Source organism: Pseudomassariella vexata, assembly GCF_002105095.1.
Source record: "Pseudomassariella vexata strain CBS 129021 chromosome Unknown BCR38scaffold_12, whole genome shotgun sequence".
NCBI classification, from domain to species: domain Eukaryota; kingdom Fungi; phylum Ascomycota; class Sordariomycetes; order Amphisphaeriales; family Pseudomassariaceae; genus Pseudomassariella; species Pseudomassariella vexata.
The window spans coordinates 359,149-383,026 of NW_024467967.1; the positions used below are offsets into that span (position 1 = coordinate 359,149).

Sequence of the window (23,878 nt, forward strand, 5' to 3'; positions counted from 1 at the left end):
TAATAGGACCCTGACAGCTTGTGAAGTGGGATGTCCATTCGGCTGTTGATGGCTTTTCTGATATTTCTGTGGTTGTCTATTCCGCCCTGATAAAGAGCTTCCGCTCAATGTTCTAGATATGCCGTTCACGATATTAGCCAATAATAAGTCCGACTTCCTCAAATTGGAAAAGGTCCATACCGCAGGAGCTAGCGTCGGCAAGGAGCGACTTAGAGGTAGAGAATTTAGTTGTGGTGTAGAGTCTACGTTAATTAATCGGTGCTTGCGATAATATCAAAGTGTCTAGGCAATTATGTGAAGTTTCTCCGGCGCGACCCATGCTGCCAGGTTGCTTGAGAAGTAGCCTTGAGAAGAGTTTTGGGAGGGGGAAGTGAAGGAGAAGTGCACCAGGCCGTCTTATAGTCCTGCCTATCCATTCGTTTGCGGCTGAAGAGGGTAATATCGCGGCCAAGGGATTGACGCGTTGTGGCCTTAAGTGCAGTAACTGAAAGGTCTACCAACAACAGACTCGTCGCTTGCTACCTTATTTTCCGGGAAGACAGTTGCGGTCAGGAAATTATGAACCAAGTTGTAACGATGGCATGGTTTGCAATGCAGTACCCGTGCCACGCCCCACCTTTTTTGATTTCGCCGAAGCTCACCAACTAAAGTTGGTGCTGGACACCAAGTTCGCCAGGACACCAAGTACGCCAGATTTCGCAAACATCCATCATTACACTACCATTTAACCACCAAAACGACGAAATTTTCGAGCTCGCGATGGCTTCACGTCTGTACGATGCCGTTCAATACGCCCTTGAACATCCGGAAGCCCCAAAAACGAGGGTGGCAGCTGCTTTCAAAGTCAAACGCGAAACCCTCCGCGATCGCGTCAATCGCCCTACAGACACCAAACAGCACGGCGGCAACAACAAGACCTTTACCAAAGCCGAAGAAAAGGCTCTTTGCAACTACATTGATCGGCTTGATCGAATCAATCTGGCTGTTCGCCCGGAGTTTGTTACAGAAGCTGCCAATCTGATCCTTTTGAAGCGGCTTCGGGCAACGGATAGCGAAGGCCGGCCGATTGAAATCCCTACAGTCGGTACGAAATGGACCACGCGCTTTCTAAAGCGTCATGGATACTTCCATCGAACGCAAAAACAGCTTCAAGCTGAACGTCAATCTGCTGAGGACGTCGAGTCTATAACGCTCTATTACGAACGGCTTCGGACGGTTATTCTAGAAAACGGGATTGGCCCTAATGATACCTGGAATATGGATGGAACTGGGTTCCGGATCGGAGTAGGCAAGAATCAGCTAATCGTAACCAAGCGGAAACGCGCTCACTACTTCGGCTTGCCAGAAAATAGGGAATCTGCTACTATTATCGAAACTATCTCTGCTGGCGGCGCTTCTATCCCGGCATTTATCATCCTTCAAGCAACTGTTCATATGGCTCAATGGTACCAACAAAGCCTCCACCCCGAAACGAAGATATGCCCAGTCGATACTGGGTATTCAAATGATGAGGTCTGCTTAGAGTGGTTAAAGCATTTCGAATACCAATCCAGAAAGTCGCAAAAGGGCCGTCGCCGTTTATTAATTATAGATGGCCACGGTTCACATCATACGAAGCAATTCATCCAGTTCTGCGAAGATCACGATATTATCCCCTTTGGATTGCCACCTCACCTTACCCATCTTTTGCAACCGCTAGACGTAGTGGTTTTTCAACCGTACAAACACTACCACGCAAAAGCGCTAGATCTGCTGGTTCGTGATGGCGTTCAGAACATCTCCAAACTGGAGTTTTTGTCAATTATCGAAAACGTACGCAAGTCTACTTTCAAGAGAAGTACTATCGAATCGGCCTTCCGAAAAACTGGCATCTATCCATTCAATCCTACCCTAGTTTTGCAGGAGGTCTATGAACGGCAAGCCAAAACACCTACACCATCACCACCACCTCATTCTTCCTCTATCGATAATACTCCGACTACTCTACGACAAATTCACAAAGTAGCTGTACATATCGAGAACTCCCTTTCGGACCCTGAGCTTGGTCTTAGCCCCGAATTCGCCACCAAGCTAAATCGGTTTATCAAAGGGTCCCTGATCAACGCTACGGAGCTGGTCCAAGTTAAACGGGATCTTGGCCGCACCAAATACGCCGAACGAGTTGCAAAACAGCGCCGATCAATGAAGAACTATCAACTTCAATCCGGAGGAGTTTTATCTGTTTCAGAAGGCCGGGAAATGGTCAAAAAAAAGGTTGAAAGTGAAGTCGTCAAGGCACAACGGATTTTGGATAGCCATAACGAACGTATAAAAAAGACCGCCAAGAAGGCCTTTTCAGAAGCAGCCAAAAAGTCCAGGCAATGGCGAAAAGATGGCAATTTGAAGCCAGCAGAGATTGTAACTACAGGTGGTGTGGTTAAGCAGCTACGTCGATTTTAGTTAATAGCAGCTATTTTTGCGAAATCTGGCGTACTTGGTGTCCTGGCGAACTTGGTGTCCAGCACCAACTTTAGTTGGTGAGCTTCGGCGAAATCAAAAAAGGTGGGGCGTGGCACGGGTATGTTGAGTGTAGCAGAAGACACAGCAAAAATATAGCCCTGGGACCGGGCACCTCGCGGACCAATACACATGTTCTAGCCGATTACATGTAAATGCTTAAGCCATTAGTCTCCTCTGATAAGTTAGAAGTTAATTTGTAAATGATAAGCGGTTCTTGTAGCGTTACTTAGCATGTAATACAATTGGGATACCTTGTCCTGCTGCCTGTCATCTCGGCCATGTTGGAATTGGCATCTATGGCACCTGTGTGCTTCCCATTATTTCTCTTTGAACTCTCTAACAATACAATACCCGTCGAAGATGTACAGTAGTTAATGCCGTCAACTAGAGCAAGCGCCTGCTGCTTCAAAATTAGAAGAGCAATTGTTATTACTGAGTTAGTACTGTTACCTAAGGGGCAACTTACTAACTTCAACTACGACAGCAGAAACCAGAGTCATCGGGTCAAATCTATAAGGGGCTCTAGAAGCAAACTTTCTTCGTTTATGCAGGTGTGCGCTTGGATCACTTTATCATCAGAGCAGAGTATTGGTTGAGTTTCTTCATACAAGATGTATTGTAAGTTCCCCCCGATGAAGGGAGCAAAAATACACGAGTCAAGAAAAAGTAAGCTCAAAGCTTGCCCGAAACCTTCGCTCCCAGTAAAATCATTGCCCTCCAGCCTTTTGTCCGTAAAGTTTGTGTGGGCAATATAGCATATATTGGCGATGGTTATGACGTGAGGGAATAAGCTAGGAAGCTACAATGGACGACGGGACTTAAGTATCACAGCTATGGCATGACTTGGCTCATGGAACAGTTTCATATGACGGTTCCTTCAAGACCGTATTGTTCGTTTTCATGCCGCTGTGTTACTGCATGTGAACTCCTTGGCAGCGTTAGCCCATAACACATTATAGAGTTTATGTCATGCAGCTTATTTGCAGGTAGGTCATTGCCAATCGTCCATAGAAACATCTTCTATCTTTAGCAAAAACCATACGATACAGAAACAAGTTGAAACACTATAGCTCAGATCTGCCAAGAGTCTCAGGTGTATTTCGTCGTCGGCCACGCGAGTCATAGACACATACATACTGATTCCCGGGCTTGCACAGGAACTCGAATGCAAGAAGAGCAATCACTTAACTACGAAAAAGATGACGTTCTTTGACAGAATATTATTGTTGTTGACCTTTGCCACCCTTACAATTACGAGCTGGACTCAAGCTGCCGCCATCGGCAACAAATATGCCGTCGCAAACACGAAAAGAGTCACGATCGAAGGCGAAGGCATAGTAGTCCAGCCTCTTACCGGAGGCCAAACAGCCGAAGTTGGTCCAGGCGGCAAAAATATCACGACGACAACGCCCACCGAGGAACCTACGTCACAAACCATCAATTTGGGAGGAATACCCGTGCAGGTCTCGGGCGAGGACATCACCTTGAACGGCAAGCCGCTTGAGACGGGACCGAAAAACACAACAGAGTCTGAGGATACTCTAGAAGTGGCCGGAAGTGATATAGTCGTGAATGGAAAGCCGCTTGATGAACCGGGGACAGGGAATACGACCGATCCGGGGCTGACCATCACGATCGGGAGCTAATTGAAAATGAAAAAATCTCGAATGGGATTCGAAGAAGATATGTGAAGCACGGTTGGCGGCATTTCTACTCGGCATTACTGGCGGTAATAGGAGACGGGAGAGCAAAGAATTTACTTGGTGGATACGTGGCCATAGCAGACTTCATTTCTTGGCAATTTGATTGTTAATAGAAAGCATAGAGAAATGTCTATATAGAAAGTACTTGCTCAACTTGATATATGGACTTTACGAATTGAAAATCAATGAAGACTTCCAAATCTCTCAGTCGTACATCTGTCTCCTCTGTCCGTTCGAACTAGTATAGCGCTAGTTGTTCTCGAAGCTAGACAGGAACATTATCCATTACGCCCACTTCGGTCTATTAGGGGTGAAATTTACTCACCCAGCATGCCATCAGAAGCAATCTACCCTCAGTCGTCATTACACTGCATCTTCCCAATACACCTCTCAGTCTCCGATGACACTCACGGAAATCATGTCATAAAATGTCAATCTTGACACTTTGCATGACCACTCGCGGCTTTTGCTTAGGCTAGCTTAGGCATATCTGAGGCATAGCTTAGTTTAGCTCAGGTTAGCTTAGACGTAGCTCACCCTGCTCGCCCGCCATTACCTCGATTCCGGAGGTCTTAAGAAGTGTTCAATTAGACCGTGGGGTACGTTATACCTGGTCCTATTATAGCTATATCGCAAAGGAACCTTTTCGGTATTTATAGAGGTAAAAGCGAGACGGAAGGTGCCTATCGCCTAGGCCTTTATAGCCTAGGAGGTGTTATAGAGGCACAGGCCCTTGTTACTTTTCACATGTAGTAGCTAGTCCACTTCACTGTCTTCATAACTCGTAGGCTTCTGTAAGGTAGTATTATAAACGATATTTTCAGCAATTGTTTGAGTTCATTAGGTGACGTAGTCCACGGTCCAATTGCACACTTCGGCAGATTTTCGTACGCTACCACTTTGACCTGCGGTTTTTCACCACATAACTATGGTTGGTTCTTGGAATGAAAGTGATATGATTCTAGCATTACATGCGCTTCAATCTGATCCAAAATTAAGTGTACGTCGCGCTGGTCAGATCTATAACGTACCTTTTAGAACCCTTGCGTATCGACGCGACGGTAAAACCGCTCGAGCGATTACGCGATCGCCAACGCAAAAGTTGACTCCTTCCGAAGAAGAGGCAATCGTACGACATATAAACGACCTAGATTCGCGAGCATTTCCTTCCCGATTGAGTGGTGTTGAAGATATGGCCAACCGATTACTTTGAAGTCGCGACGCGGGACGCATCGGCGTCAACTGGGCCTCGAGCTTCGTAAGACGACAACCAGACCTCCGGACGCGTTTAAATCGAATTATCGACTATCAGAGAGTCCTCTTCGAAGATCCCGACGCGTATCGCGCGTGGTTTGACCTGGTACGGAATACAATTGCGAAATACGCGATCCAGGAGGAGGATATCTACAACTTCGACGAGACCGGTTTTGTGATGGGCCAAATCTCGTCCGAAATGGTCGTGACGACTTCTGATCGGCGCGGAAGGCCTAGAGCAGCCCAGCAAGGAAATCGGGAATGGGTTACAGTTATTCAAGGCGTTGGGTCGTCCGGTTATGCCCTCCCTCCGTACATCATTTTCGCCAGCAAAACCCACCTCTCGTCATGGTACGAAAACAGCCCATTACCGCCTGATTGGGTTATCGCAGTTACTAAAAATGGCTGGACTACGAACGAGAGAGGCGAATATTGGATAAAACACTTCGATCATCACACCAAGTCTCGTACGAAAGGTACTCATCGCCTATTGATCCTCGACGGTCACGAAAGCCATCACTCGACCGATTTCGAGGTATATTGCAAAGCTAACAATATCGTCACGCTTTGTATGCCTCCTCATTCGTCGCATAAGCTCCAGCCTCTTGATGTTGGTTGTTTTCGCGGGTTAAAAAGAGCGTACGGAAAAGAAATCGAAGATCTCACGCGAGCACATATAAGTCATATCTCGAAAGAAGACTTTTTACCGGCGTTTTTAACCGCGTACAACGCAACTTTCACGGTTTCAAATATCCAAGGAGGTTTCTGAGGGGTAGGAATAGTTCCGTACGATGCAGATTATGTCATATCACAGCTCGATGTGAAATTACATACGCCAACACCTCCGGGTAGCTCGGCTGGTCTCCCCGTCACTTGGGAATCAAAGACTCCGAACAAGCCAACCGAAGCCCAATCACAAACCAATTATGTGAAAAATAGGATTGTACGACATCAAAATAGCTCACCAACGTCAATTTTTGCTGGAATAGATCAGATTGCGCGAGGTACAACGAAGGTTATGCATCGGCTTGCCCTTTTAGAAGGCGAGGTCGAATCACTTCGAAAGGCAAATGAGACCTTAAGTCGACGTCGCCGTGCGAAGAAAAAACAGCTACAGAGTGGAGGGTCACTTCGTATACAAGCTGTACAGGACCTACAGTCTCAACGAGAAGTTGATGGGCAGTTACATGACGAATTTCGTCAAATTGGTGGTCGTACGAGGCGGCGAATTGCGCGTGTACGACGCTGTAGAGTCTGCGGCGAGCCCGGACATAATGCGCGCACTTGTGGAAATGATGTAGAGACGTCTGAAGATAACGATTCTGAGTAGTTTCAATTGATGATAGGCGTTGTGGTTGAATTAACTTATACATTGTCGTATAAGGTCTGCCAAAGTGTGCAATTGGACCGTGGACTACGTTACTGTATTTGCTGTTACTAGTATTCTGGTCCTATTCTAGCTGGTCCCAAACCTCGAACGCGGGGTAAGAAAACTCTATACCAACTGTGTTTTCTTATTCATAGGATTAGAATCTCAGCATGAAAATTTATGTCCTAGATCTTCAACATTCAGAATGTGTGTAGTCGAAGTTGGACTTTCATACAAAGAAGCACGAAATACTCACATCATACTGCTATATATAGAACATCGCGGGATTTGCGGAGCCCGTAGTGACTAGAAACTGAATCCAGACGCTATTATGATCGTGAGATTACTATAATATCGAATTATATATAAGGCTAAGGCGGTAACGGCTAGCAGAATCGTCTATAGTTTAGGGTAATAACGTCGGATTAGCGCTCCTTCTAATAAAATGGAAAATCATAGGAATCAGCGAATCCGCGAATCCGCGAATTAGCTAGAATCGACGATTTGTAAGGAAATAGCCATCATGGCGGGCCGGTCTCAGCCGACAAGCTGAGTCTGGGGGGTTTCGCCCCCGATTCGGTAGCCCCGGAACCACCTAGTCAAAGAGAACATCTCGAGGCGCTCCTACCTAACTTAGATTCCTTAAGAACCAGTCTTGCAATATACGTCCCCGTAATCCTGGCGCCTCATAGCCGCTCTTTGCACTACCAGACTATTCCCGTGAGACGTGTGATATCCTCGTTACACGGAGTTAGACTCTAACAGACTTAGCGAAGCAGAGGATTATATAGTAGTACACTGGCTGTACTTAATTTAGTAAAAATCGTTGAATTGTGTGGTTAGTAAGTACGAAGTAACGTTATGTTGAAGTTCGCAATTTCTTTCTAGGGCCCAACAACACGATATTGGAGTTTTCTTGGCTGTAGCACCTCAATGCCCAGACCTTCCGGTATCTACAGCCAAGCCAATCACCCTGTACTATCTCCTCCGATACAGCATGTATTCTGGGGTCATTTTTTGTCTTCGTGTACTTTCAAGGATCTTATGGCCCATTTGCGCTCTTGGGAAGGATTTGGAGAGATCAGAGACACACTCAATTCTATGCTTATTATAGCTTGCGATAAGTCTGATGACGTCTTTATAGATCGGTATAACTTGATGGGGTGTCCTCTCTAGGCATAGATGATCTTTAAACAGCTCTGGTAGTGTGGCGGATGAATAGGGATTAGAGTCGAGGTGCGATCTTTTGGCTCTTGGGATCGTAGACTGATTGGTCATTGGTGTCAAATTCGTTGCGGTATGGTGTTGGTCTGGAGATTTGTGTAATCCGGACGTAGGCCTAACCCCAGAACCATTTGCTTCTTTGGCGAGGAAGTTACTGTCGCACTCAACAGCCTCGTAAGTAATACTTGCTGCCGGTGGTGAAGGATTCATGACGTGTTCATACTCAGGGATGGATTATCAACTCGTGTAGACCAAGCCTATGTAAAACGACTTGAATTAATACGAAGGCGCGAGTTGAATAGGCGGGAACTGCTGTATATATAATCATAACTGTTAGTCGAGGCTCAATCGAAAGGGGGGAAGGGGATGGGCTCGGCCACCACCATGGCTGTGGTATAGATCCCACCAATGCACTGCAAATAAGATGTTTCAGGCACAGGTTTATCAGCTCCAGTATTATGTGGTTAGGTTTGTAACTATAACGTTGTATTGTCTCAAGTCCAGTTTCAACATCCCCGTTGGACACCTTTGCTCATTCGAGCAGTCCTTGATAGTTAGCAATTCTACAGTAGTTTCACGCCGTGGAAAGATACGATATAGAAGACGCATAACCAAGTTGTGTCTTATTGAGCATCGGACTTCGCGAAAACCCCTAGAATCCCCTGAGGAAACCCCTCTTCCTAATTGGTGGCTTCTCCCCTTCCCTCTTCCTAACCTCCTTCTTTCCCTCAAACGTATCCACCACATAACGATCTTTATCCCTTTCTTCCTTCCTCTTCTCCCTTTCGTTCGCCCACCTCATGAAATAACAACACAGCGGAAACAGCGCCGTGTTCACCGCGGTCCAAGCACACAACACCCCAAAGTTCAGCCCAATTCGCGAATGCAAATCAAACAAAATATGCCGACTCGCCTCCACGATGTTATGCAGCGGCCATGCATAACCCCACTTGAAGAACCCCGGCGCGAGGTCTATGGCGTAGAATGAGGTCGACACGTTGGTGATAACCCAGAAGATGAGCCAGAGCGCCGTCCAGGGCTGCCCGACGAGCATAGCGACATTTTCACAGGCGATGCCCAGGGCGCACATACCGACGAAATTAAGCATCCAGTAGACGGGGAAGGAGGCGCGGCCGTACGCCGTGGCACCCAAGGCGACTGAAGTTGGGGAGGCAGGACTGGGCCAAAAGGGCACTTGGAAGGCGAGGGAGACGAGGGAGTATACTAGAGAGATGATAAAGTAGGCGGTCATGGTGGCAAGCCAGCGCCAGATAATAAGTTGGTAGAAGTGGAGGGGCGGGTGACCTTGGGGGTTAATGTAGTTCTGACAGGATTTAGTAAAAGGGGTTGAGATGGGTGGGGACATCTGGAAGATTACTTACGTTGTGGATAGGTAGGAAGAAAGCAAAGGAAAAGAAAGCCACTATGATAAGATAGATAAGACCGATCGTGACGGCTGGCGTCGCCTGAGCGGGTTGGAATGGCCTCAAGTCAACCATCGAGGGTAAGATGCCGGGGTTCACAGCCTGTGGTACTCGAGCCAGCACACTATTTGACGTGGATGTGTTGGACATGAGACTCTGAATCCACTGTGAGCCAAACTCTGTAACAAACGCTTTCGTGAACTCCTGAAGTTGTGGGATGATGTAGGTATAATAAGTCGTCTCATCCCTGGCCGAGAGCATAATAATCTGCACTGCTCCCGTTGGATCGTAGGAAGCATTGCCGGTCGAGACAGCTTCTACCAACAAAGCTGTGGCATTGGGGTTAACAATTATAGCAGCATATGAGTGCCAGTCGTAGACTGCCCGTCGGACTGCAATGGGATCGTTGTGGAACTGAGACGGTGGCAAGATCGTGTAGCCAAGGCAAGGTTGACCGACTTCTTCGACCTTTTCCATGGCCAGTTGGGTGACCAATGGACCTACTACGGGCTGCACATTGGTGTAAGGGGCAACTTGGCCATCGAAATCGACGACATGGACAACCAGGTTCCCCAGACGGCCCTCAACGCCGTACAAGACTGCCCAGTACAGTGACAAAATAGCCAATACGAAGACTACAAGTATACATACTGGAATCCATTAGTATTATGCAATATACACATGTGTCGTTAAAATAGGGGGAGCCAAAATACCTGTCTTAATCCATGACAGCAATACATGGGCCCTGACCTTGCTCATTTGATGATGCCAGAACCCAACTGACTGGTGCGGCTGATTTTGGTGCACCCCCCTATCCACCCCAAACATGGAATTAACATGTTCATCGGTATTTCGACTCTTCCCATTCGCACTCGTAGTCACAGTCTCCCAATCCGAGTAAAGACGAGTCTCCATCGTAGTCGTCGGAGTCGAATCGGAACACCAAGGATCCCGTGCGGCGACAAGTAAGCTCGAAGCATCCGGTATTTCTCTGCTTCTAGCGGCCATGGCTGCTGTGAGAGGACATAGCTATTATACCAATTGAATTTGATCACAAATTTCCAAACATCGGCTTACCGACGACGCCTCTAAACTAGGTTCGCAACTTACAATGCTTGATATGAGGAAAAGGTGGCCCGTCGGTTGCTAAGTCTGCCCGTTGCCCACGCGCACTGATGGTATGTGATGAGCGACGCAGGCAAACCGTGACGGAACCGGAATGGTGATGTCACCCCTTGAGCTCTACCGGATCTGGCGGATGGCTTGCTGTCAAACGATTGGCCGCAGGCAGTGATCTACCGACGATTCACTTGGCAGACCATCCAGAAACATATGCAACGAGGACAGACATGGCGGTACGAATCTCGCCGCCATGGCAAGCGGCGGCCAGATTGTGCGGAGAGCACCCTCCGGCATGTGGTTGATCATGAGATCCGGGGCAACCTCCTCCTCTAGTGAAGTACCTCTTAATTGGCTTCAAAAACTTCTCTTTCAAGACCCAATTCAATACTAGTGAATGCTTGATCAGTTAAACCAAGCATACCAAGCATTGCCCAAATGTCAGGTGCAACCACCCCGCAATGGTGAAGATTCGTCTATGAACGATGCTGATACTAAAGATGCTTAATCAGTTAAACCGAGCATGCCAAGTATTGTCCAAACGCAAGGTGCAAACCCACAATGGTGAGGACCGTTGTGGCACTGTATACAAAGATGCTTCATACGGACCGGACACATTTGTGTCCACCGGCCACCTTCGCAGTTAGGCTTCATCCATCCTGATCACAACTCTCATTCTAACCCTTACACCAAATCCAGGCCAGCCACCGTCCCATCTGGGCATCCCTCGCTGCCAAACCACGTGATACAGGAATGCCAGGTCTACATCAATGGCTAAAGGCTGAGATCCATCCACCACATGGCGGAGACGCATCTAACTCTATCAAGCACCTTAAACAGAAGGTGATAATGGTTTATTTATATTTCTTGTAACCAACCACGGGCTATGCTAGACCGGCCTTCCCCCGTTTGGTTTCCGGCGAGATTCCCATCTCATCACCCTCATTCAGTCAGTCAGTCGACTTTGGACCCGAGACCGAACTGGGTGTTGTCTTCGACGAGTTTCGTCCCAACGGCTCCGGGTTTTCGACTCTGGAGGCGACTGCACCACTTGTAATGCATATGTCGAAGAAGTACGAAGTTAAGATCCGAATTCGCGACACGCGAGGTTTCTGCTGAGAGTAAAAAGCAGCTCGGAGGTAGCAATGGCGATGTGACCGTCACAAAATTGGAAGTGAAACTCGGAGTATTTTACAATCTGTTATTCATTGAGCAGCGAATTGCCAGCTATCTATTACAGCCCATCCAGGCTGTACTTATCCAATTCGTTCTAATCATAAACGAGTACAAATGTACAGGAACCACTTTCCCACACTCGTTCATCCATCCTCTATCTCTTATATCTTGTCCTTCGTCCCACGCTTGAAAGCAAGAACATAGTACAAATAAACAAACAAAAATGTCGCGTGAACCTTTGCCACCCCATAATCATGTGATGACGATGATGCTAAGTAACCCTGACGCCGTGCCTGGGGGAATATGTGTAACCCGTAGATAGAAGACAAAGGAAGGAATGATAGTAGAGGAATGATAGTAGATATGAAGGAAATCACAAGTTGATGGTGAGGAGTTCTAACCTCGCCATTGTGGCCTCAAGGCTGGCAGAGATGCGCTGCACCCGCATTAATGCTCGGGAAGCAGTGGCGTCCTCTGTTGAAGCATCGACGAGCTGGTAGTGCGCCAATGCCTTTTCCGATTCGACGCCACCGAAGAGGTCAATATTGGACAGGCTGTCCGCATCAACCTCGACATCTGACGAGACCGGCACCTCGTCGTCGTAGATGTCAGCATCGAGATCGGCGACAGTCTTCTCGCCCATTGTCGGGGCGACAGGAGACGCGGGCGCATCGTTCTTGACCGACTCCATGGTGGGCATTTCCACCTTCTCATTGACCGACTCGAAAGACTCGGGCATAAGGCTGGAGGACTTGCCAGAAAGCATGGCAGCGTCAATCACCGGCATCTCAGGGGTCTCGACAGTGAAGACCTGCGGCTGGTAGCTGTAGGCATCGTTGGACTCGAGGTTGAGCATGGAGAAATCCATGTTCTGCTCGGGGATCATAACCATGCCAATCTGTTGCTGCTGAGCTTGGTGGGCAGCCGCGTAGGCGTTGACATCCTTGGGCATCTGGCGAGCTTCGGATTGTCTCTGGTCAACGTGCTGAGCCAGTTGTTGCTGCTGTTGTTGAGGGACGGATGCAGGGTTGTTGCTCAGGTTGTCCAAGAAGTTGGAGAAAGACGGAGAGGACAGGAGCATGCGGGTAAGGTCGGACAAACGCCTGTTCTCATCCAAAAGAGCACGGTTTTGTGCGCGGAGGTCACCGTTCTCCGTAACCTTGGTGGCAATCTCTGATTCGAGCTGGGTGATGTATTCTGTGACAGGTTAGCAATGGTAACAGGGTTTGGGATGAGCGCGTAATACTGACCCTTTCTCCGTGAGCGGAAGGCGCGAGCAGATACTTTGTTGCGCAGTTGGCGTCTCTCCTTACTGCTGAGCTTCTTGCCCTCTTCGCTAGCCAGCAATCTCTCGTCCTCGTCCATGTCATCCTCATCCTTCTTGGGTCGCGAGGTGTTCATGAGAGGGGAGTTCAGCTCGGCCTCAGACGTGCCACTCTTGGCGCGCATCGAGTTGAGTAGTTGGGTAATCTTCTGCTCGACAATGGGGTCCGAAGGGTGAGCACCCTTGGGCTTCTGCTGCTTCGGCTGCATGTGTTGCCTCTGTTGTTGTTGCTGCTGGATGATCTGCTGCTGCTGCCTCTGTTGGGCCTGGGCCTTGGCCAAGGCGGCTTGTTGGTGCATACCCGGGTACATCCTACCGACGTTGCTTGCAAATGTTGGAGACGGGGACAAAGTCTGCGCGTCGCGGCCACCCATGGCGTTAGGGTTGATGGTGTTCTCGGGGAAGAAGAAAGACGCCTCTGGCGGGGACTCGAAGTCCATATCCATGTCCGGTGATGATTGAGGCGCGGTGTTGAAGTCGAAAATATCGTTGCTTGGGCTCGTGTTCAGGTTGTATTCGAGGTTGTAACCCATGTGTGAGTTGGTCTGGTTCAGGGCAATCGTGCTAGCCAATGCGCCGGGGACGAAAGGCGTCTGTTGCTTGTACTGGTCATATTGGTGGCTCGGGCCAGACAGGTTCTGGCTTGGAGGCATCACGGACGTTGTGGCAGTCGTCGTCGACGGTCTGGAGAACTGAGGCTTCGTGGTTGCTGGCGACACTGATGGTGATTGATACGGCAGGCCGTCGTACTCGGAGAAGTCTAGTAGATCTAGAGGATCAACGACGCATCCGTTTTGGTTGTTCGTCTGGCTGGTGGACGAGGTGGATTGGCTAGAAGCCGACATGATCTTGCAGAGGTATTATACTGTTGAGGTGGTATGGAGACAGTCCAAGACAGAGAGTTTCCCTTAGATGAGGGCGGATGGATACGACGTCGAGCCTTCGTTTCGTTGTAGGGGAACAAACCGGTAGAGATAAGGGAATGGGACAGGATGGGGATTTGGATGTTATGGATGCCTAGCAGTGGCCTGAGAGTGCTGCGAGTGGACAAGTGGACAGTACAGAGACTTGGCAGGAACTTGACCCGGATAGGAAAGTTGGCCGGGGTGCGACGGTTTTGGTCGGGGGGAGGGACGCGTAAGCCTCTGGTGAAGGTGCTCCTCGGCAGACCAATAGACGGCGGCGAAACTCGGGCGAGTGCGAAATGGCCGACCCAATCAGACGAAACCTGAGGATGCTCGCACAGAGTTGGCGCAGCGAAAGCAACCGTTGCACACAAGCTCGCCAAAAAAAAAAGGGATTCCTGCGGCCTGAGGATGACGACGCCGGCTTCCTATTAAGACTAGACGTCGAAGGTGCAAACAAGCTATTTTGGCGAAACCGACAATGATGGTTGGCTGTCCACAAGTGGTATACAATGATGACGATGGTGAAGACGACAAGACGACGAAGATTGATTATTTTGTTGAGAGAGCACGCTTGACAAGATGGGAATGGAAATGGTATTGGTAGTCTTGACCGGCGCTGATGGGCAGCTTATTGAGATAATATGTAAACGCAGCAGTCCAGTCCGTCCGAAGCAGCCATACCATACCCCTAGGTACCTGGGTACTGAGTTGATTGTGGTAGGGATCTTGCTCCACGTCCAATACCCGGACGCTGCGGGTATAGTATTACCCAGCGACGGACACCCAAGTGAAGTGGCACCCATTCAATTTCATGCAGGTGTCAGTTTGCTTGTACTCCTTGAGCTGAGCATAAGCGAGAAGTTGGTAGTAGCCCCCAAACCGCCCGCCCACATAGCGACATAAAGCAGAAACGCCCCTCAAAACGTTTCCCTACGTGGGTCTGAACTGTCGGATGAGCCTGGCTCGCGGTAAAATATCCCGTCGTCCACCCACAATCCACAACGCATAAACGACGGGGTCAAGGAATCTGGAACCCTTTTAGCAGCAAGGTAGCGCTCTCCGTGTCTAAACTGTCTGTGGGGCCCATCGGCACAATCAGATTGAATTCCACTCGAGCAGATACGATGCCCACAGGGAGCACTGCCACCACCGAGGCTGATGGATCATCTGGATTGTCCAATAGGGATATTCTCGCTTCTCGCCAACCCACTCGGCCCTGTGGCTGATGCATGGATGGGTTCCCCTGTCGGACTCGACCTGCTGAGAAATCTGCTGAACAGATACGACAAAAAGACATCAGCGCAGTGATGACAGGGAGCAACCGCCTCAGGATAGCTGCTGTTGCTACGTACAGGCTCTGAATCCGTTCGTTCCCGAGGTCGGTCGTCTCCCGGGACCGAAATATTGTCTGCTTTATTACCATAGTATTTGATTTGCGCTCCCGTTTGTTCACGGTCCTCTTTTTGGATTGGCCTCGACGATCCTCAGATCGGTCTCTGCTTTGGGGAGTTAACGAAAGGGGGGAACAAAGCCGACTGTATTATGTAGGCCCTGAAACAGGCTTGTAGTTCCCGTAAATGTAGTCCCACCTTCTGGAACATTTCCCCGTAGCGTCTAGAGCCCAGATGGGTGGCCTCCCGGACTAATTTCTCAAATGAGATTCGCATTATTTCGCTACTCAAACTTTAACAATTGACACTTCACCATGCTTGCAATAACTCGCAATGATCCTTTCGGTTTAACAGTAATTCAGTAATGGGGTGAGTCGCAAGAACAGCTAAGGGAAGCACGACTTGGAGCACTGACCTGTCTAACTGCCCTGGTCCCCACCTCGGAGAGTCGGGCACTGACCTCGGTCGCCGTGATAACTTTCCGATGGGAACTTTTGGGTTTGACTTGAGTGCAAAAATAGCCGCGACCTGACGTGACAGCGTTTCATCCAGCTCGGGCGAGATCCTCTGAGCGTCTCCTGACAACCTGAAGATGGTTGGACCATGCCTCCATGTCTCTGCTGAAGCAACTGGGTCCTTCACGGGCGCCTTTACTCTTTTCATGCAGCATCATGGCACTTCCTCCTTGCCATTCGGCAACTCTGGGGCCGATGTGGGCGGCACAATGGGTTATCTCCCAACAGCGCTGTGACGGGGAGTCTCTATGGGATCCCAGTTTCAATATCACGGCAGTTTTACCGTTTGGGGATGCTGTTCATATCCCCTTTTATGCGGGTTCCACAACCAGACTATTTGGAGACTGCCGTCCAATCTTCCTGGGCGTTCTTCACGTCAAGCTTTTTCTCGTCAGTCAGCCTTGGCCAAAAACTTGAGATCTGAAGCCGACTTGCCCAGGCTATCCGGTCCAGACTTCTCGCTCGATACTAGCACAAGTGCCTAGAGGTGGAATCGTAATGCCCTCAGACCCGCAGATGGGACAGTGCTGGGGCTTGGTTCTTGCTCGTTCCAGTATTATCAGCTGGACAAGGTTTTTACTTGCGGATCAGAGTAATGGGCGAAGCACGGCAGAACAACACAACAACGGACGGCAGGCATTGAAAACAAATGTTCAAACGAACGACAGGACGGATGTGGTGTGGCACCATTGTCAACCGACGATATGGGTATGCATTTGTTGGCGATGCTGTGGCGTATCTCTTCCACCGGTTGCGTTGCCCGGTTCAGGCTATTTGTCGAGCCCATGAAGAATAATGTGACAATGATCCAGCACATCAAGCACCGCAGTCCAGCGCTTATTACGCTTCGCCGATGGCCGCAATCTCGATATGACAGCATCGATGATTGATCGTCGATGCAGGTGCACAAGTACCGGTGGCTGTTGGCTGTGCCTCAGAAGAATTCAGCTATTCAGCCAATCAGCCGACCTAAACTGCAAACGGTGTTGTGGCGTTGTGACGTTGTGGCGTTGTGACGGTGCATTGCATAGCATATGGCACGGCAGATTTTGGTACTGTACCAAGATTGATATTGAAATATGGGGCCTGACAACTTTTGGCGATTCCGACACTTCATATATATTGGATGATTTCAGATGAAGTCCCTTACATTCCTTTCCCAGGCACTATTTCCGCTGCACTGATTATTCCTTGGCCCCCAGCTCTCCGGGCATATTTCTTTAGCGGAACGCTTTTTGAATATATTTTGCCAAGTGTTCGCATCAAATTCCAAGTCACAATCCTCTCGACAGCTTAGCCATGCTATACTAGCTCCTTGAGTAAGCTTAAAATGGACCCCAAGCCCTACAAGTACGGTGCCAAGATCGCGGGCCCGAACATGTCCGGTTCTCAATCCTTCTGGCAACTTGAATTGTTTTATATGTTCGTCTCCGTTTTAGGTGTTTGCTGTATTGGCCTGTTCAAGTGTGGTGGGTGGCGAGCCTCAAGAGGGTTACGAGTCATGTCCGCGGTATGGCCGATATCCCCTAATTGACTTGGAAGATTCAGGTAGACAGCAGATTTTTCGAATATCGTATATTTCAAAAATGGAAAAAGTAAGAAAAAGATGTTGGGAACATCAGCCGCAAATAGAGAACCGAGTCACCGAGTCTACGAGGTGGCATCAACTCGGATTCGTCCCATCTCACATGTCCATCGTATCTCCACGCTAGCACGCGCGAAAATCTAGCACAACGAACTGAACTAACTCTTCACCTCACCTTAAATTGCCCTGAATAAACTTCATCGGGCTCGAGTCGTGTTTGGGGTAATTCCTCTGATGGTATGTGCATCCTTACAGTGATGTCATTGCTAGAAACAGGATATGAAGGTGTCCTCGGATTGCATATTTTACTAATCAAAGAAATGTATCCATCTGAGTGGGAAGAAATTCAAAGTCTGGATGACATTTTTCACACACTCCGGTCCAACTCGCCGACATCTCGCCTTGTCCGGATATCACGATTTCGCGCAGAACTATAAGACCGAGCGGGCCGGCCCTGACTCGTTGCTGCCGAGGACAAGCCAAATTGGGGACCGAATGGCGAGTGCCTGTCACCTTGCGGGATAATAATGGGCACCCTTTCTAATCACGGACCCTTTCTAAAATAGAAATCAATGCAGAAGTGAACGCCGCGCAGGGTTGACCGCGTTAGTGTTGTTCGTCAATTATATTTCTACTACCATACCAAAACAAGATAGCGGCACGCACTCTGAAGAATGGTGTTCTACAGACTTATTGCAATAACAAAGCATGGAATTGATTGTCTCTCATCTCCCCAAATCAAAAGGAGTGAAGGTAGCCATAAGGATGTTAAGTAAAAAGGGATGCCTCTTGATTGCATACTGAGTCAGTTGCTGATACACCAGAGGTTTTGATCTTGAAATTATAACAGTTGGCTGTTGCCAAGGCTTTGGTGCTCAGGGTCCATCCATCATCAGTGAACTCGCTATAGTGACGGTAATACCGAAAAGACAGTTTTGGAAATCGAAGACTGGTGCGGTCCGACACTCTACTATCTGACCAGCGTGACATGTTGTTTCCATTCTCGGCAATGTATATTTTCAACTCTCCTACCCTACCCTGTTACCGACAACTTGCTAGAACAGCCCATTGGTCCTTCTTCTCATTTCTACATGGACCTGCAGTAGTGGGATCAGTGTTTGCCAGGCAAACCGAATGCCTCGCTCCTAAGTTCTCTTTCCATGTGGAGAGTCGTGAGTTTCTCAAAATGTGTTATACTTATCCAGAGGCGAACTTGAACGTGAATAATACCATACCCCAGCAAAGCACTTATTCTACCGTGTTTTTTCATACAGTCATTGGCATCGTGAAGAGGGATAGGGACAAACGTCCTAGGGTGTGGACAGGCATGCACCTTAGAGTTATGCGGTCAAACCGCCTCAGGACTGGATACCGTGTTAACTTGCATCTGTCAATTTACATCGTAGCTAAGCAGAAGGCGAGGCTCCGTGTTTCCGAGTTATTGAATACTCCTCTGGATTGGCATCGCCAACCAACGGTAAAGGTGGCAGACAGAAGACGTTGAACATCGTTCCCGGCGTTGTAACTAGGGCAGCGTGGGCTATCTCCCAGGTCGCCCACATACGTCAGGTCGAAAGTGACAGCGCTCAAAAGTCCACTCATAGACGGGCACCGATTTCATTTTACAGCAACTTCCATACATTGGGCGTCGCCGCAAACACCACAAAGAAATTCGTTTTCACCTGTTCGATTTTTCGAGTAACGAGTAAATCTCGCCAGCTTTGGTTCCAGTCACCCTGTTCAATAAAAAAAAAGGCGGCCTGTGGATGCAGATTCTCGTGGGTTTTCAGATCTAACCTGAATGTAGTGAAGATCAACTAATATTTTGTCTACGTCGAGGCCAGTTATATAATGATACTCCAACCATAGGGTTGCCTGGGTCATCTTGGCTTGAAGCCTTGCAATTATTCAAGACGGTATATATACCATTACATCAGCTATTAGGTGCATGTTCCCAGTGGGTGTCGATGAAACTTGGGATATGATCCGACGTGAGGAAATATAGGGGTGATGAAACTCGGATAGGACAACAAGCGTAGGTAATTGAGGTGGGAAGAGGTGAGGTGATGATGAACTTACCCTCGCCATTTATTTTTAGAAAAAACAGGTGGTCTAGAGTTAGTGTTCTCTGCTGAGCACTTCCTCGCAGCTGGCGTGCTGGGCGCGGCCAGTCCCGTAGAGGCCTCGACTCAATTGCCTCATTCCAAGATTCTGGTTAGAATGCGAGCACCTGAAGTTCCCAGAGAGGCAGAGAGGCCTGCTTCCAAACGCTGGCAATGGGTTGGAAGCTGACAGTGGTCATTCATCTTTATCTGCCTCCTGCTCATCATCCGCGTCTATGACTTCCTCCTTGCCTTCGATAAGCGACCAGATAAGTATCACGTTCACCAGTGGTAGCAAAAAGCAAGTCTTAGAATTTGCACATAATGGTTCCGCGTCCTGCCACTTAATATAAGGTAGCATCTGGGATAAGATTTTACAGTACCAAGTATAATTGATAGCAAATCTTCTTTCTAGATGATGAATAATAGCACGAGCGCTTGTATCCTCACCGGTATCGATCAACATCATATTCATCCGAAAAAAATATCGCGTCGGAAAGGTACGCCGTTTTTACGCGTTTGGAGGGTGCTTCGGGGGACTTGGTACGTTTTTACTGTGGCGCCCACAAAGCGACGCCGGTTCGCCACCTGGAAGCAGAAGCAGCAATCCCGCCACTAGACCTCTATCTTAGTGCCCGGGCTGCTAAGTTTGAAGAACGGCTACGGCTTAGCGGGAAGAGAAATCTGCTTCGCAGCGCGAGCGCTAAAGCGTCACATATACTCCGGCAGGATAGGCCGGCGAAGAGGAAGCAGGCGTCGCAGCTACTCCGACCGGCAGGGTACACTATGGAGAAGGAGGCCCGGGGCTCCGAGTGGATGAGTGAGGAAAAAGAGGTCCCGGCTGCCCTCCTCGGCCACTGGAGGAAGAGATGGCTCACCGGAGCAGAGCATCACGATCGCCAGCGACGCGCTATCGCTGAGGAACCGGAGGGCCCTTCGATGCAGATACCGAAAGGGGGCAGGTATTTCGGCCTGAACCGACTGGAGGCGTCTACGCTGTGCCAGATCAGGACGGAAAAAATAGGACTAGCAGCCTTCTTATTCAAGATAGGGGCTTTTGGCGTGTACTCGCCGCTATGCCGCTGTGGCGACGCCCCTGAGACGGCAGAGCACGTAATCCTCTTTTGCGGGCTGTTGGAAGGACCGAGGGAACGATTACGGGCCGCCATCGCACCACGGCCACTATGCTCTCGCAGAGACCTCGCAACGGCAACAGGAGAACCAGTAGTTAGTGGGACTATTGTAAGGTGGCTGCTAGGGACGGGTCGAACAGCTTCAAGGCCCAGATAGCATCGATCTTCTCAGGGGGGACTTTGTTGGTAGGTTGAGAACCAACGTAGTATGGTAGTGGACGCAACGCAGTCGCCAATAGGGCGAACCGACGACGCAGCGTATGTATTTAGTCCAGCCATTAGGGCACGGTTTGACATACGGGAGTACTAGCAGAGGTACCGGGGGCTTCGAGCCTACGGCGTATTTAATAATAATAATAATAATTGTATCCTCAGATCTCTGGATGAAGAACCTGGTCGAGATAATGGCCACCCAACTTGTGTCTGTTATGGCATTCGGGCCTATATAAGAGATTTGATGTGGCCGTTATAGAGGAAAAAGGTGTGATACGTTTGAACAGAAGGCTGTCTACAATATAATCGTACTTATATATCCATGAGATGATGGCCTCTTGAGCAAGTTCTCGTAATTGACAGGCAATCTAACCTAGCCATGTGCATATTTACGGTTGTCATATAGAAAGTTTCCGGCTACTCCAGGCTTTCTAATACAGCCTTGTGCACTATTTGTTGTGGATCCTCAATAGTGTGGTTTATCAGCCCCATTGCTAATTCGGCAGGGCCGAGAATCTTGTGGGTTTCGGAGTATAGATTCATACTTATAGTAATTACTTGCTAATTTGCCGATGTCATTTAACCTCGCCCGCGCCATGTAGGTCAGAGTGACCAATCGATCGATATCGATCGTGATTCTTCACCGATACCGATACCGGTCCGGTATCGATCAACATCATATTCATCCGATCGGTACCGGTACATATTACTAAGCAACCGGTATCGATCGGTATCGATCACATATAACCGGTCCGGTCAGATAGAGGTCGGATCGATCAATAGCGGTTGTACGGAGTTGTTTATTTTTTTAACGGTTTTGCGCCCAATTAGCTAATTCGCGTGAAACCTCACCATCCAATTCAACGTTTGATACCTTTTCAAGCAGATGGAGTGGCAACTCAGCCTGATAAACGCCTGCTAAACTCCATGACCTGATACATTGTGATGCCCCAATAACGTGGCGTTTTAGGCGAGATCTTCGTGCTGATACCATCTCTCCTACACTGTTAAACTGGCGTTCTGTTTCTGCTTGCGCTGAAGGTATCGTAAGGAAGTCAACAGCCATATAAGACAGTTTGGTGAAACGTTTTGCGCCAATATCACGCCACCAAGCTACTGGGTCCTTTAAATATTGGTCCACGTTAACCACAGGTTCTGCCAGGTAGAGGTCAAGCTCGTCTTGTTGTGATTCTTCCTGCCTAATCGGCACCGGCTTGGTGTTTCTGCCCTTTCCTTTCCTTCTCTTTGCTATTGGCTGTGTATCTTGTGTACTTTGCGAATCAAGGACCTCGGAGTCGGCGTCGCTCATATAAAAACGCTTGCGGCGTTGAAGCATCGTAAGGACTGGCTGGTTCTCAGCTTCAGCTAAAGGGTTGGTCTCAGGAAGGGGCCTAGACGAGGGTCAGTTAGAGATGAACATTTTATCTAGATATTATACTTACCTATTTTTATAGTCACCCTCCCAACGCTTCCTCAACCTAGCCATATAATGCTCACGCCAACTCAGCTCTTCACTTTTCCTACCTAAAACAACGCCTAACCGTATTAGGTTAGATAAAACCAGGGTCAACAACAAGGGTCACGATGCCCTCAGAATCCTCCATAAAACCGGTCCGGTCAGATCGAATGATCGATACCGGTGGCGCAAACTGCCACCGGTATCGATCGAGCAGGATCTCAGATATACCGGTACCGGTATCGATCTAATGAACAAAATGTGCTACCGATCGGTATCGATATCGGAATATCGGACCGGTCCGGACCGGTATCCGATCGATTGGTTACTCTGATGTAGGTGTATGTTGTTCGAGTATATTAGTAGTCCGCGAAGTTCTATTACCGGGTCCTAAGGATGTTTGTTATAGGTGAGGTGAGAATAACTTCATCTAGTATAATGAGCAATGATTCCCTTATATCAATGTAGAAGGGTGTGTCGCCATGTCTACTGTCCGCTCTGTTTGCGGCGGAACAGGCGCCGAAAGCTGCACAGCTGTTGGCCTTTTTCTCGTCGGCTCTGATTCAGGTAAAACTCAAAATGGCTAAGCTATGGTCATTTCATTATCTTTAAGCGTTACCCACTCACCGTCTACCTTGATGTAGTTTTATTAGTTCACGCAGCTATTGTAGGATGGGGTGTGTAATATGAATGCTGGGCGAAGACCACACAGACTTGGCTGAGTCCAAATCTGTGTTTAAAGATCTCGGCGACTAAAGAACCGTCGCAGAATTATACCCCAGCTTAATCCAGGTAGCGAAGTAGAGTATGTGAAATAGTGTGTGATATGTTCCAGAAGTTACAGCAAAACCGCCAGGCGTGTTAGGTAAATTACACAACGTATACCTTTAAGTATACTATACGGTGCGAAAGAGTATTTACGTAGGCTTTGCATTTCCACAGTGAATTCAATCGTTGAAGAATGTGTCTCTATGCCCTTCCAAAGTAAAAAAAGACTGAAAGTGGCCGCAAGGGCATTGAGTACAGCAAAATAGCCTCTTGACTGAGAGTGCTGATCACGTCTGAGCATAACAATGGCTGATACACTAGAGGATTCATGGCACAGAGTCCGAAATCCCGTCAACTGACCATTGTAGCCGCCAGCGGAAAAACAACTGATGGATAACTATCAAAGGCTGGGGCGATCCGACAGAAGGACATTTCTCCACAAGTCCCAGTGGCATTACTCAAGTGGATGATTCAGGATAGTCTGCCTGGCTGAACTCAAGCGGCGTATAAAAGCATAGGATCAACTCTCCCGTCGATGCGTCGAGTGGGAAATATACCGTACCTCCTCGCCCTGAACAGTTTTGAGGGTTCCTCATCATCGGATCTTGATATGGCTAGTTCCAGTTTTTCGTGAAACCAGCAGTGTTGAAAATGGCAACCACCACCAGACAACTCCTCCACCCCGGACACCAAGAGCACAGTTGAGCCGACAGAA

At 48.6% G+C, this 23,878-nt stretch overlaps 4 protein-coding genes across 4 annotated transcripts; 1 reads left to right on the forward strand and 3 right to left on the reverse strand.

The window, feature by feature from the left end:
• Window positions 1–3,698: 3,698 nt before the first annotated feature.
• BCR38DRAFT_488202 (uncharacterized protein) lies at window positions 3,699–4,145 on the forward strand (the record flags this gene model as incomplete). Its single annotated transcript, XM_040864242.1, has 1 exon — window positions 3,699–4,145. The coding sequence occupies one exon, from the start codon at window positions 3,699–3,701 to the stop codon at window positions 4,143–4,145; it is 447 nt and encodes a 148-aa protein (XP_040712444.1).
• Window positions 4,146–7,803: 3,658 nt separating this feature from the next.
• Window positions 7,804–8,259, reverse strand: BCR38DRAFT_412220 (uncharacterized protein; the record flags this gene model as incomplete). Its single annotated transcript, XM_040858664.1, has 1 exon — window positions 7,804–8,259. One exon carries the CDS (start codon window positions 8,257–8,259, stop codon window positions 7,804–7,806), a length of 456 nt encoding a protein of 151 aa, XP_040712445.1.
• A 442-nt stretch (window positions 8,260–8,701) lies between these two features.
• On the reverse strand, window positions 8,702–10,301 carry BCR38DRAFT_350728 (MNNG and nitrosoguanidine resistance protein; the record flags this gene model as incomplete). Its single annotated transcript, XM_040856593.1, has 3 exons — window positions 8,702–9,373; window positions 9,432–10,123; window positions 10,187–10,301. The coding sequence occupies 3 exons, from the start codon at window positions 10,299–10,301 to the stop codon at window positions 8,702–8,704; spliced, it is 1,479 nt and encodes a 492-aa protein (XP_040712446.1).
• Window positions 10,302–12,141: 1,840 nt separating this feature from the next.
• On the reverse strand, window positions 12,142–13,937 carry BCR38DRAFT_350261 (uncharacterized protein; the record flags this gene model as incomplete). The annotated part of the gene is made up of 2 exons (XM_040856551.1): window positions 12,142–12,965; window positions 13,019–13,937. 2 exons carry the CDS (start codon window positions 13,935–13,937, stop codon window positions 12,142–12,144), a joined length of 1,743 nt encoding a protein of 580 aa, XP_040712447.1.
• Between the last annotated feature and the right edge of the window lie 9,941 nt (window positions 13,938–23,878).